Source organism: Macaca nemestrina, chromosome X (assembly GCF_043159975.1).
Source record: "Macaca nemestrina isolate mMacNem1 chromosome X, mMacNem.hap1, whole genome shotgun sequence".
Lineage (NCBI taxonomy): Eukaryota > Metazoa > Chordata > Mammalia > Primates > Cercopithecidae > Macaca > Macaca nemestrina.
Window position 1 is genome coordinate 82611948 of NC_092145.1, and position 14783 is coordinate 82626730.

Here is a 14783-nt window from a genome sequence, read left to right on the forward strand (position 1 = left end):
AGATATAAATACAAACACACATGCAGACATATGCATAGGAAAAGTTCTGGGATGATATACACCCCACTGTTAATGTGCGTAGTCTTCGAAAAAGACTATAATTGGTCAAGTTAAAGGCGGACTTTCATTTTTACCCTAAATATTTGTTGATTCACTTTAGATTATTTTTTCTACAATGAGTTCACATTTTATTTTACAATAAAACACACAAATGATAAATTACAGGCAGGATAACAAGTCCCACTCTTAGAGGGACCTGCATTCTAAAACTTGGTTTCCCTCTACACTCCTCCATCCCAGATCCCCCAGTGGCTTCTTAGAGCAGACAGACCCAGCTCCCAAGCCTGGCACTGGAGGTCTCAGTGCTCCGGGTGCATCTCACCTTTTCTCCCACTGCCCCTTCACACTTTCCTCTGGAAAGGCCACTGGGATGCCTCCCCAGCCCCAAGCAGGTGTTCATCTTTTCTCACTTATTCAATTTGCTTCCCCCGTGCTCTGTGCACTTAGATACTGCTTCCTCCCCACCCCACCCCTAGTTTATTGAACTTCCTTTCACTCATGCTATACGACCCAGCCACCTCCTGCAAGCCCTCTGGAATCCTCTTGCCCATTAGCGAGTGAGTATCCCAGGGACTCATTCTGAGCTTGGGAAGCTGCCTTGTGACATTCTTTATTGGGCTATCTTGTATTGTTAGTTAACTTCCACAGAATCATTTAACTAAAATGTGAATATCACTCTTTTGTTTACGAAGCACTTTCACAACTATTACTTTTTTTTTTTTTTTAACAAATCCTCCTGTCCATTTCACGAGGTAGGCAAGGCAAGTATTGACATTATTATTCTCATTTCATTGACGAGGAAACTGAGGGGTAGGGAGGCTTCTTGTTCAAGGTGACACAAGTAGAAAGTGATCTAGAGGAACCTAGATCTTCCTGACTAGTCTGGACACCTGCTTTTGTTCCCCCAGTCAGAATATAAGTCCCTGGAGGACAGGAAATGTGTTTTCAATGACTTTGTGCACAATAAAGGTGCAAAGGGAAAGTCATCAGCATTCTGACGGCAAGCTTACAAAGAGGACAGGACAATCGGCCAACCGAAGGGTATGTAGTGAGGACTTGCCAAATGCTTAGGTCAGGGCTGCATGCTGGAGGGAGACAAAGGCCATCTTTATGTGAGGCCAACGCACCAATGAATTAGGACACAGTCAAATATGTAATGAAGGTGATTTGAGGTGGTACCCAGAGGAACTTTTTCCTCTATTTATTATTATTATTTATTATTATTTCCTCTATTTATTATTATTGTTATTATTTGAAACAAGGTCTCCCTGTTACCCAGGCTGGAGAGCAGTGGTGAAATCACAGATTACTGCAGCCTGGTCAGTCTGGTGGTGATGTGTAGTATGGACTGAAGGAGGCTTGATAAGGGGCCCCAGAAAATGTCACCAAGGTGCTAATGCCCAGAAGAGTCAGGCCTTGAAGCCAAAGTCAAGGCCATTTCACGGAGACCCATGTGGGAGTTGTGCTTTGTCATGTATTATTTAAGGTATTAAGAAAAATTATCTAAAACTTGACAACAAGGCAAAAAATATCACTGATACCCTTTCAGGAGCATATGAGAGCACCATCCATGCAGCTGTTTGACTTACAATTCCCTATTGATTAAGTCCCAGACTCAGTAAAGTTAAAAGTTAACTTGTAGAAGATGGGTAAATTGCAAATGATTTTTGTCTGATAGAAATGAAAATTAATTCTGTCCGGTAGAAAAGGCAGCCACAAAGGTTACCATTTTATTACCCTGTAGAACTAACCAGTTTTTGTTTTTGTTTTGAGACGGAGTTTCGCTCTTGCTACCCAGCTGGAGTGCAATGGCACTATCTCAGCTTACCTCAACCTCCGCCTCCCAGGTTCAAGCGATTCTCCTGCCTCAGCCACCTGAGTAGATGGGATTACAGGCATGTGCCACCACGCCCAGCTACTTTTTGTATTTTTAGTAGAGATGGGGTTTCTCCATGTTGGTCAGGCTGGTCTCAAATTCTTGACCTCAGGTGATCTGCCTGCCTCAGCCTCCCAAAGTGCTGGGATTACAGGAGTGAGCCACCACACCCGGCCAGAACTAACCAGTTTTGTATCCAACTTTTTTTGTTTGTTTGTTTCTCGAGATGGAGTCTTGCTCTGTCATCCAGGCTGGAGTTCAATGGCATGATCTTGGCTCATTGCAACCTCCGCCTCCTGGGTTCAAACGATTCTCCTGCCTCAGCCTCCTGAGTAGCTGGGATTACAGGTGCGTGCCACCACCCCTGGATAATTTTTTGTATTTTTAGTAGAGATGGGGCTTCACCATGTTGGCCAGGCTGGTCCTGAACTCCTGACCTCGTGATCTGCCCGCCTCGGCCTCCCAAAGTGCTGGGATTACAGGTGTGAGCCACCAAGCCGGGCCCCAACTTTTAAATCTTATTCCAGCATTTTTGTGAAGTCTCTCACACTTTTTAAAAACTACTTTGTTGCAGTAAAATATATGTAAGATACAATTTGCCCTTTTAAGTGTACAATTCAATGGCATGAAACGTATTCACAATGTTGTACAACCATTACCACTATCGATTTCCAAAATGTTTCATCACCCCAGACACACTGTAACTGATAAGCAGTAATTTCCTATTTCTGCCTCTCCTAGGCCCTGGTAACTTCTAGTCCACTTTCTGCCTCTATGAATTGGTCTGGTCTACATGTTTCATATAAGTGGAATCAGACAATATTTGTTCTTTTGTGTTTGGCTTTTTTCGGTTAGCATAATGTCTTCGAGACTAAACTATATTGTAGCATGTGTCAGAACTTCATTCCTTTTTCTGGTTGAATAATATTCCACTTTATGGATATCCCACATTTTATTTCTCTACTCATCTGCCGATGGACATCTGAGTTGTTTCCACCTTTCAGCTATTGTGAATAATGTCTCATTGCAGGTCAGACCCCCAGGCTGGGATGACCCCCAGCCCAGCCTTCCTTCATAGCCCAGGCCTTCTCATAGCCCAGTGCTATGAACGTTCATGCAATTGAACAAACCTATTCAAGTCTCTATTTTCACTTCTTTTGGGTATATACCTAGAAGTGGAACTGATAGGTTATATGGTAATTCTATGTTTAACTTTTTGAGGTAATTATATGTTTAACTCTCATATCTTTTTTAAAAAAGCAGCTTTACTGTAATGAGTTAAATAAATCTTTGACATGTGATCACTATACATTTGAATTAGAGTCATGTTTTTACCCCTTTGAAAATTACATCTTGATAAGGGTGGTTTATTTACCTTGCTTTTTTTTTTTTTTTTTTGAGATGGAATTTCACTCTCTCTCCCAGGCTGGAGTCCAGTGGCATGATCTCGGCTCACTGCAACCTCTGCCTCCCAGGTTCAAGTGATTCTCCTGCCTCGGCCTCCCAAGTAGCTGGGATTACAGGCACCTGCCACCACACCCAGCTAATTTTTGCATTTTTAGTAGAGACAGGGTTTTGCTATGTTGGCCAGGCTGGTCTTGAACTCCTGACCTCAAGTGATCTGCCTGCCTTGGCCTCCCAAAGTGCTGGGATTATAGGCATGAGCCACCGTGCCCGGCCTACCTTGCTAATCTTTAAAGCAGAAAGCTGACCCCTGCACCTCCCTGTGACCCACATTACTTACTGCATCTCCCTATAAGGAAGTATGAGAAATGAGGGACCCCTTGTTTAACCGACGAGGCCAGCAAGATACTTTGGTAGATCCAAAGAGAAAGGAAAGTTTAACTAGGGTCCTGTGGTAGTGATGGGAAATGAAGTCATGTGAGGGCACAGAACATATGTATCTTTATTACTGCCGGGAACATATGAAGATGGAACATCTTTCTCCTCTGAAACATAAAACAACTGTTGGTTCTCTACAGCATGATGACTTCTGCTAAGAAAGCCCTAGAGAAAAGCTTTGCTTTAGGTGAACTCTGGTACCAGGCAGACCGCAAGGAGGCCCATTGGGAGAGGCGCTAGAATTCTTTTTGTTCAGCCTCAAAATTTGCCTTCATTGGCATCTGACAGGGAAGGAGGCCCTGAGGAATCTGTTAGGCAGGGAAGGAAGAGAAAAAAAGGACTTGGCCTGGAGTTTGAGGAGGAGGTGGGCACAAAGGTGGGGGAGAGTGCGCAGCGTACGGGTGGCAGGGAGGGAGTACGGAGCAGCTGCTCTGCCTGGGACCCAACTCCTCAAAGGGGATTTTTAGTTGCCTCTATGTGGTCTTTTCTTCAAACTATACTCCCCGCCACCAAAAAAAAAAAAAAAAAAAAAAAAAAAAGAATCTCTCTAGAGCAGTGATCATACAGAAAATCAGAGGTGTTCTTGGTCTCATACATTTTTAATATTTCAAACTAAAAACGTTTTGCTTTTTTGAATAGGCTGACATTTTAAAATACCTGTATTTCCCCCCTTACAGCTCAAAAGGAACTAACTGGATTTTGATCCCAGTTTTCTCACTTTTGAGACAAGATATGGAAGAGCAAATATGTGCAATGGATGAATTTCACAGGTGGTTAAGAAGGTGCAGGAAAAAGAAAACCAGAATAAAAAAGAATATCATGGTTATAAATATGATCCGAATATATCTATTTTTGAAAACATAATAGGCAAGTTAAGAAAATAAAGGTAAAAACCTACTTTCTTCTGACACCCTTATTTTGCTATCTTGCAGTGCTAGGTCAAGATGAAATATATATCATAAGCAAAGAACTGCATGTGTCTTTGAGAGGGGCTGGGGGGTACAGGGGAGAGGGCCTGGGCTATGAAGGCAGGCTGTGTTGGGGGTCATCCCAGCTGGGGGGGTCTGACTTGCAGTGAGGTCTTTAGATTTGCTTTAGCAAATCCCTAGATCTCTATTTTCACATGTTTAGGGTGAAGACAATAATTCGTGCCTTAGAGGGTTGTTAGAAGGGTCATAATAGAAGGCCTCCAAGAAAAGCATGAACAAAGTGCTGTGGAAACCTGGTCTTTGGTACACATCACAGGTACACATCACATCACTTACTGCATTGTTCTGGAATAGTCCTTTTATATATCTGTCACCCCGGTAATACCAGAAGTTCCCTGTGACTTGTTTGCCTCTGTATCCTCCTTGCCTGTAAGCCCAGTGACTGGAACATCATACCCAGCCATTCTGTCTTTTAGCAAACACTTACTAGGTCCTACCAGCTTCCAACTCTTGATAGCCACACTCTGCCCTCCAAACCACTGTTCTCTCCTTGCTGCCTCCCCAGCACTGAAGCCCCAGAGGCTCTGACCTGACCCCTGTGGTGGACACTGTGATGTGTGCCCAGATTCCCGTTCAGGACTGAAGGCCTTATTCCCTCGGCCATGGGACTGCTGCTGGCTGAGGGTCCTCTCTGGGAAGTGCCCAGCTACCTCCTCAGACAGAGATGCTTTGCTCAAGGCTAAGCTTCCTCCTGGAGGCAGCCTGCATCTAAGGACTGGTCCCCTCACCCTGACTCAGAACAACTCTAAAGGACCAACCCAGCTCCAGAGCTCCCCAAGTGTTAGCTGAGGCTGTCATCAGGGCAGCATCATAGCCCAGTTTCTCCTTCCAACCAGTCCTGCATCTTTCCCTTAGACTCTAGATGTTGATCCCAGAAGTACCCCAGTAAACTTCCCGCATGTGACCTGCAGGCTCCAGGCTGGGTTTGTGGCCTGTGCAGGCTCTGGCTTGGCATCTGGAAAGCCTCAATTCCAAATGACACCAGGAGCTGTGATAGTCCCCAGGACCAGTCACTGACATAGGCCTCACTCACAGTTATATTTCTCTCTCCCCCTCTCTTCTCAAGCTTTTCTTAGAAAATGCATTGGGAACCAAGGGTGGAGGATATAGGCCGGTAAGCAAATGATGACGGGAATGTGAGAGATGCTACAATAGAGACACGAACCTGGTGCTAAGATGAACTTAACCTGGGGGATTTGGAGGAAGGCTTCCTGGAGGAGGTACCATTTAAACTGAGTCTTGAAGGATGAGCTGAGGTTTGATGAGTGGGCAAGGATATGGAAAAGACATTCCAGAAAAAGGATACAACATTCTGGAAGGCACAACAGAGTGTGTGGGCAGGGGGAGCAAGGGGCAATAAAGTCTGGGACAAGAGTAGAGACAGATCATGCAGGGCCTTCTAAGCCATAGGAACTTGGTGTTCAGAAAACATCTGCTGAGTGAATGCCACATTCCAGTGTTGCCCAAGTTTTGGCCATTGGGGTACGAGTTTCACAAGTTTTGCTGTACATTGGCACCACTGGTTCTATTTACAATTTACTTAACCTTTTTCTGTAAGTGAATTGGTTTTTTTTTCTTAAACAAATAAATCTATATTAAAAGAAATTCTATATGGAAACCATAACCAAAACCAAAAGGAGTATCACTTGCCATAAATAGAAAGTGGCTGTATAAAGAAATACAATGGGAACAGAAGAGAGTAATTAAATTCTATGTAGATATTGTTGCCTGTCCATGTCTTTGAGCCCGAGGCCTGCTCTAGCTTTGTTACGAAAGAAGATTAGTAAGCATTACAGAGGTTGAAGAATAGCACCACACTGAGACCTTCTCCTTGATGTAATCAGAAAGCTGGAAAGAGAAGGAAAAGAGAATCATTTTCTCACCATGTAATTCAATGTTCTTTAAAGCTGTACTATGTACCATTAAAATTGCCTCGGAGTTTCCTCCCTACCACTTTGCAGACTGTGAAAACAGTTGGTAAGCAATAAAATAGCCTACAAATGTGGTTGTTATTGCCTCTCTGTCGCTGTGTCCATTGTCTCTGGAGCCATTGCTTGGCTCAGCGAAGGTTTCGAAATCAGTGCCTTTGGCTACCCTCATCCCAACACTGTAGGGGGAAACCAGCAAGGGTGAGGCTGGAGAGAGGGGGACCCTGGGAATCCTAGACTCTCTGAATCAGAAGGGCTGGAGAGAGTGTCTTATCTTCCCACTCTGGGGAAGCTGGGACCACAGGAGGGACACAATTTGTCCAAGGCCACAGAGGTGGTTAGTGTTAGAAGTCCAGGGAACTATTAACATGGAAAAAAACAATAGTATAGTTCATTGTTTTAGGCTACTGATTCCAGTAGCTGTTATCTGCAAGGCTGGAGTACGGAGTGTGGGAGAAGCCAGCCCATGAGGCCTGAGAGCATGGGGCACCATCAGAGATATCAAACTGCTGGGCTCTTCAGCCTGGCTGAGGTTGGCGGTGGGCTGGAGGCCTGGGTGATGGGCAGTGTGGAAAGAACCTACCAGAGGCTCAAGTGTTTATAAAAGAAACCCAAGGAAATGAGGGAGGCCAGCACATCAGAGCTGCTCCAAAGGGCAGTGCCAGGTCAGCCAGGGACATCCTGGGACTGGGCAAAGCAACTAAGCTTTGGAGTTTGATGGGCTTGGGTTCAATCCCCATTCTGTCACTTCCTAACTATGTATGACTTAAGGTAAGTCACTTAAGTCACTCAAGGCTCCTCACTGGAGTATAATGTGGGTAAGGATGGTACCCACCTCACAAGGTTGTTGTGAGGATCACACAACCAATACAATCAATGCAAAGACAACGCATCTCAGTCTATCTTGGTGCTTTATTTGCCTCCTGGACTCCTGCTAAAGTGTTGAATTTATTTTTGCAATACCAAGGCATGTAGGCAAGAAGAGGCCGGAAAGGGGAGGCAATTAATGCAAAGCTCCTAGCACAGGGCCTGGTACATTACTTAGCATTGCTTCCCTCCCCACCCTCGCCCCCGCACCCTGCGCAGCCAGACCCCTGACCATATATTTTCTTCTCTCTGGCTCCCTCCCCTAGCCCAGACTCCCAAGCCCATACCTTCAGGCCCTGTCTGACCTATTCTTCTGCTCACCTGGCCAACTTATCTCAGCTACGGGGTTAATGAGGAGTCTTTCAAGTATATGCAGATAAGAAAGTTGAAGGGTCAAACTTCACAGGTGGGACAGGGACCTCCTTCACCTAGAGAGACAGGGGAAGGTGGATGCTCTAGGGCAGATGCCTGGCCAAGCAGCTTGTGTGTCTCACTGGAGGGAGAGGCCAGCTGTGGCCTCTGCCTGTTGAGGTTGCGGCTCTGCTGGCAGAGAACAAAGAAAAGACTCTGGTCTCCTGTGGCATTAGAAGGCAGTGCCTGAAGCAAGTCCCTCCATTAAAAGCTACAAGACGGAAGGTTAAATATAGCCCTTTCCAGTTGTCTAGGACAAAGATTTATGAAATGTCAGAGCTGTTTTAGAGTGAGAAATGATCTTATCTCGGCTCTGTTTTTAGAGAGTAGAAAGGAGGCAATAGAGAAGAGAAATAAATCTGGACTTTCACCAGTGGGTCATGGGAGGCCATCAGAGGATTTTGAGCAGCTGTGTCTGTTTTGTAAAGGCTCGCTCAGGCTGCAGAGTGGAGAATGGACTGGAGAGTGGAAGCAGGGAGCCCCAGAGGAGGCAGAGAGATGCGGGAGGCCAAACCAGGGGAGAAGTTGTGAAGATGGAGGTCGGGGGGGGTGTTGGGCCTTCATCCCAGGTAAGGGCGGCCCCTCCTTCCCATTCTCTCTCCCTCGGAAGCAGAAAGTTTGCTCCCACAAGCTTTCTGCTTCTTCTCTAGGGCTTCTTCTCTAGGGCTCACTCTGTGTCTCTGTGAAAAAAGTAACCTGCAAAAGTTACCAAGACCCTTGGCTCCTTTTCAAGGCAGCCCACTGCACCCATGGAGGGTCTGTTGGAAAGTTCCTCCTTGTCTACAGACCTCAGCTTTGCCTCCTGAGGCCCCACCCTCCCGTCATCTGGTGACAGTCCCTCAGAGACCTGAAGACCAAAGATCATTTTCCTCTGATTCTTCTCCACGCCAAACAGCATGTGGTCCTCACGGGACTTTGGTTTTGGTCCCATTACTCAACTTTCAAATTACTTTAGCTCATAAACTCCTTTTGAGCATACGCCTGATGCAAAGGGCCAACTAAAACTCCAGAGACACAGCATGGACTCAGTCTGTCCTGCCAGCTACCTCCACAAGCAGTAGCTTCCAGACATTTTCAAGGGCATATCACTGTGGCATCATGCGCCTCCTCCCCCACCACCACGTGGCTAATCTTCACAGAAACCAGAGAGAGGTCCTGGTGTGGCACAGGGCCCTGTACTTGCTTCTGCCTTACTGCCAGGAGGTCTGGCTTGAACTGCAATTAGAAAGCTCTTGGTCCCTTGGTAGCAACCTGTGTGCACAGAAGACCAGTGACAGGCACCCCTTTCCTGCCTCTCCTTGCCTACATGCCTTGGTATTGCAAAAAATAAATTCAGCATTTTAGCAGGAGTTCAGGAGGCAAATAAAGCCCCTAGATTGAATGAGATGGAATTTTCTGCCACCGAAGGGACAAGGCCTCAGAATCTGTGTTAAGTCAATGTATAGGAAGTAAGAGGTACAGTAATTCTTACACACACACACACACACACACACACACACACACACACACACACGTGCAGAATTCCTCCATCACTTTTATTAATGCTCTAGGATCCCAGAATATCAAGGTTGGGATGTGATCACATCCACCCTGTCTTCCAGAGTCATCCGATTATGAATTCCCTTCACAGGATCTCGGTTAAGTGACCATCCTGCCCCTCCGTGCACACCTCTAGAACGCGGTCCCACACCCTCCCAAGGCAGCCCAGGCTGCCCCAGCATAGCTGTGAGTGCAGAAAGCTCCTCCTCCTCCATGAACCCCAGTTCCTTCCCTTGCCCCCTCTGCTGAGCATGCACCCCTCCTCCTCCAACGACTCACCTCCCCGGATCCAGAAGAGGGTGACAGAGTCGGTTCTCTCCATCCCAGGGGTGTGGATAACCAAGAATCCACATCCAGCAAGTCCTCATGCATGAGAAAAGTGTGTGCTGAGCCCACACTGGGGGCAGGGAGCCCAGGGGCTCCACACTGTCTCAAACCCTGTCCCCAGGCTCCTCAGTGGGTGCCCAGGGACTTTCCTGAACCCCGTTTCCCAGCACCCTGGTCCCATCGATCACATACTCCTTTGCCCAGTAAAGTTGTTCCTGGGCAGCCCAGCCTAGGGAAAGTAACTCAGGATTCAAAAGTGAGTTTCCTCTCTCTTTCCCCACCCCGCTGCACTCCACCCACAGCCACCCTGGACCCGTCGGCCCAGTCACAGCGGACAGGCGAGGGAAGTTTTCTGCGAGTTGGGCTTGTCTTTCTCTAGGTAAGGTTCTCAGCCAAAGGCCCGAGTCAGAGCCCCTCGGAGGGCTGACCTCCCGCTCAGCGGCTGTCCTGCAGCGAGGGGAAATGAACAGGAACTGGCTGTCTGAGTCAGCGCCCCTGGTCTATTGTCACTGTGCGGGCCCCTTCCTTCCCAGAGGAGAGGCGTGCACAGGGATAGGCCTTGTTTTTTGCAAGTCTCTCTTCCACACACACACTTTCTCTCTTGGCCTGGAACGAGTCTGTGAACTATGGCTGGATGCAATTCCATTCAATTTCCCCCAACGCCTAGCAATGGCCTACTCTACAGCACACAGAGGTCATCTCCTATCATCTTCACCACAGAGGAGCTAAAGACAACTAGTTTCATTTAATCCAGGGAGGAAACTGGGGCTCAGAAAGGGAAAGGGGTTTTCCCAAGGCCCAACAGCTAAAGGATGAGACTTGGGGTTATCCAGCTTGCTCTTTGTGGCATCAGGAGAACCCTGCTGATCTTCCCTACCTCTTCACCTACCTACACTTCCGCCAATAGACTGCAGATTCCAGCAAAGCCTATTTCCTGGTGCACAAAGCACAAGAGAAATCACTGGCTTTCAAACACTGAAAACATATCTTGTTCCAATTTGTTTCTCTTTGTTTGGAAGGACAAGGACCCAGGAAACAAGTCGCATGTGGGAGAAGCTCCTTACAAAGGGACTTCTTTGTTTTTCATTACTAAATGACTACATTGGCAAAATAAGCATGGGCGATGGATTGAGCCCTTGTTCCAGTAACTGTCTTCTAATTGGAAGAGAGGCATCACTGACTCTTGCTTACAGGGTGGAAAGAGACTCAGCATGAGATTTACTCTCTTTACTATCTTTGCCAAGGACACAGAAAGATAAGGAACCAGCTTTAACGAAGGCTCAAGATGGAGGTCCACATTCACACATGGCCAGAGCCACCTGCGTTGAAAAGACTTTCAACTCTTTGAGGGCAGGGCCAGGGCTCATGCATGGGTCTCTGGAGACCCTACCTTCAGAATGTATTTGTACAGCATGGTACACAAGCCATAGAAAAAGACTGAGGTGAAATCTCCAGACAAGGAGAATGCATTGTGTCCCTGAGGTGGGAAGAGGGTTAGTTTCCAGGAGCAAGGAATGGTTAGATGCATTCAAGAATTTAAGTAGTCTGAGGCATAAGCACTGTTCACTTTAGCACCACTCAGAGGGTGACCTTGGCAAGGATGGCTTCACAGAGGCCAGACTGCAGCAGGTTAAGGAGGGAAATGGGAGGGGAGGGGAGACACCTCTCAGGAAGTCTGGCTGTGGTTAGAGAGGAAAGAGGGCCGTAGCTGGAGGGAGAGGCACAACTAGAGAAGGGAGTCAGATTGTCAGGATGGGAGAGATGCTGTGTGTTTTTAAGCTGAGGAGCTTCTGTGAAAACTGCAGTTCCATCCTACCCTCTGTACTCTCTGAAGGCTGAACTTCACTTCGGACCAATTAAACCAGAACTTCTGAGGGGTGGAGCCTAGGCATTGATACTGCTTCAAATCTCCCCAGGTGGAGAATCATTGCACCAGTTTTTAGGAAAGTCCAGTCTTAAAGCCCAGCTAGTGGGCTAAAGGCAAGGGCAGCCTGACCTCTTTCACATTGGCAGATTAGCATAGGGGCTAAGAGAACAGACTTGGGAGCCCTACTGCCTGGGCTCAAATCCCAGCCTCACACCATTTACAGCCTGTGTGCCCTTGGGCATGTCACTTAACCTCTCTGAGCCTCAGTTTCTAATCTATAGACCACTTATGTAGTCCATGGTTTCTCATCTATATATGCCCTTTAGGAGCTAATAAAAGGACCTATACCATAAAGTTGCTATGTCGACTCAGTGAGTATCTGCACACTGCTCAGGCTACTGCCTGGCTCCACAGAAGCCCTGCTGGAGCTGGCCTGTGTTTCCTAGCAGTCCTCCTACGGCCTTTCTGACCAGTACCCTGGGCCTTCCCTCTAAGGTGCAGGAGGGCCACCTTTCTAAAACACTGCTGCTCCTACTCTGGGCTTGGCTCTCCCACTGGCTATTCTCTCTGGCCTGCCTCACAAATACCTGATTTTGTCATCCTGTTTCATAGTCACATCTCACCCCGGATCCCTCTGGACTGGAGGTGGCTGCTGTTGCTGTGGTAGGAGCTGCCATTGCACATGGCCAGAGCCACATGTTATTTGAGATGGGAAGACTTCACAAATTAGAGTCCCAGCCCATATTTGTCTTGTGTTCCCCCAACTGAGATTTGGGGGTTCTTTGGGCTGGAGTCATGGTAAGCTATTGTCCCTGGGTGGGGAAACGGCTGTGTGTATAAGTTTCCATGACACAGACCTCATGTTTCTGGGATTGGAGACCTGATAATGAGGGCAGTGGGGAGCCATCTTCATCCCCAGAACCAGCAGTGTGACCTCTGGCTCTGAGCATCATGACTCTCAACCTTTCCAACCTCGCTCTGTACCCTGGGCAGACAGCTCCCATACCCCAAGCCAGCCAGGAAGACGGTTATGGTGCAGGGTTGGGATAGTCAAGATTCTGGCAGCAGAGAGGCTAGAAGTGGCAGTGTTCAGCAGTGGGGAGGTGGGGGGAGTGTGAAGAGCTAAGCCTGGGAAGCTAGAAACCCCCAAAGCCAGGTCCCAGAAGCAGAAGCAGGGCCCCAGGCTGCTAGGTGGGTCAGAATATTCCAAAGGGACACTGCATGCCTTTTATCTTCTGTGTGGCATGGGGAAGGGGATTGCACATCTCCGAGACAAGCTTAAAGGGCTCAAACAGCACCCCACCTGCACCCCACCTGCCCAGGCCTATGAATTCCACAAAAGGAATTGATAGAGGTGGCTCTGTGCTACCCTCCCCAACGCCAGAAACAAAACTCAGAAAACACACTCCACCCGAATGGTGGGGAGCAATTAGGAGCCTCACCCTGCTCCTGGGACCCCATATCCCTCTATCTGTGCTCTGGGAGATTTTGACAGGAAATTGACTTTTGAAATAGAAAATCTGCTATTGAGAGAAATGAAGGTTTCATCAAAGACAATTTACTCCACATGATTGGAGATGGCACTTAGGAGGCCACGTTAGCCCAGATTGTTTGAAAGTGTGCAGGGTCTCCTATCAAGGACATCTTTCCTTGTAGTCTCAAGCATCATTTTTGCCTCTTTTCAATGTCAGAGCCTTGTCTGGTTTCTCCCAGCTTGATAATGGCTATATGGCCATGACCATGTGGCCTAGGGTGTCTCTACTCTGTTAATGAGGAAATCCCAGAGGTCACAAGGACAACTCTTGGGTAGTGGTGGTGGCAGTGGTGGGGAAAGAAACTGGACTGTTGCCCCTATCGATCTCTGTAGCTGCATGACCCTAGGAATGTCACCTGACCTTTGTGGATCCATAAAATGAAAGGTTTGTGGGAGATTAGTGGTTTCTGAGTACATACCTCACCTTTATTAAAATACCTGGGTCTCACCATAACAGAAACAAAAAAATCTGCTTTTCTCATGGAAGACTTTTCAATGTTGCCATGCAGAAATAATAATATGCATGACCATATATAATATACACTGTGCTCGGCCTGGCTCAGTGGCTCATACCTGTAATCCCGGCACTTTGGGAGGCTGAGGCGGGCGGATCACCTGAGATCGGGAGTTTGAGACCAGCCTGACCAACATGGAGAAACCATGTCTCTACTAAAAATACAAAATCAGCTGGGCGTGGAGGCGTATGCCTGTAATCTCAGCTACTTGGGAGGCCAAAGAAGGAGAATCGCTTGAACCCAGGAGGCAGAGGTTGCAGTGAGCTGAGATTGTGCCATTGCACTCTAGCCTGGGTGACAAGAGTGAAACGCCATCTCAGAAACACACACACACACACACACAGTGCTCCCCCAAGACCCCCTCCACATCCCTCTCAGCCCCGCTCGTTGAGAACCCCTGGTTCAGGTGATTTTTAGAGACCCTTCCTGCCCTGATCATCTTGAGCAATAACAATGGTAGCTCACACACGCTCCTTGCAGCTCACACACACTCCTTGCTTACTACATAGCAGGTGCTTTACATGCAGCAGCTGATTTCATCCTCACAACCACCCCATGAGGTAGGCACTATTAATTCCAACTGACCAAGGAGGCTCCATGAGCTTAGGTCACTTGCCTGAAGACACACAGCTTGTAACTGACCAAGTCTAGCTGAGAATCCAAGAGCTGTGGAAGTCTTCACCATGTTCAGACTTCAAGCATTTTAGAGGAAGAGAAAAACCCACAACATTTTCCTGATGATTTCCCATCCAAGGGGAAAACTAGAAAGCTTTGCTTGCTTAATCAGATTTCAACGGCACCCAGCACTCAGAGAAGACAAGGTGGTTGCCAACTGAAGCCACCCAGCAGCACAGGCCCAGGCTGGCTTTGTTGTTAACTGGGTGTGACAGTGGAAAACAGTATCTAACACTCTTGTTTCAAAGCATCCGTACACAGGTCATGATAAGGTTTTACAATATGCAGCATTTTACACTTCACAAGGTCTTTGAGAACGTCCCAGATCGTTTGCTCCTCAGGCTATTATTATC

At 47.4% G+C, this 14783-nt stretch overlaps 1 protein-coding gene across 7 annotated transcripts in view; it reads right to left on the reverse strand.

Moving 5' to 3' along the window:
* LOC105464734 (NHS like 2) overlaps positions 1-14783 on the reverse strand; it is a 237247-nt gene that overhangs the window by 61848 nt on the left and 160616 nt on the right. Inside the window, exon 1 of one of the 7 annotated variants that reach the window (XM_011712759.3) lies at positions 9792-14082. The exons of 5 other annotated variants lie outside the window; for them this stretch is intronic. In XM_011712759.3, coding sequence (XP_011711061.1) covers positions 9792-9834 — 43 coding nt within the window. In that variant the 5' untranslated portion in view covers positions 9835-14082. Of the gene's footprint in view, positions 1-9791; positions 14083-14783 lie in introns of those variants that run through there. One more of the 7 variants, XM_011712766.3, reaches the window with a different exon arrangement.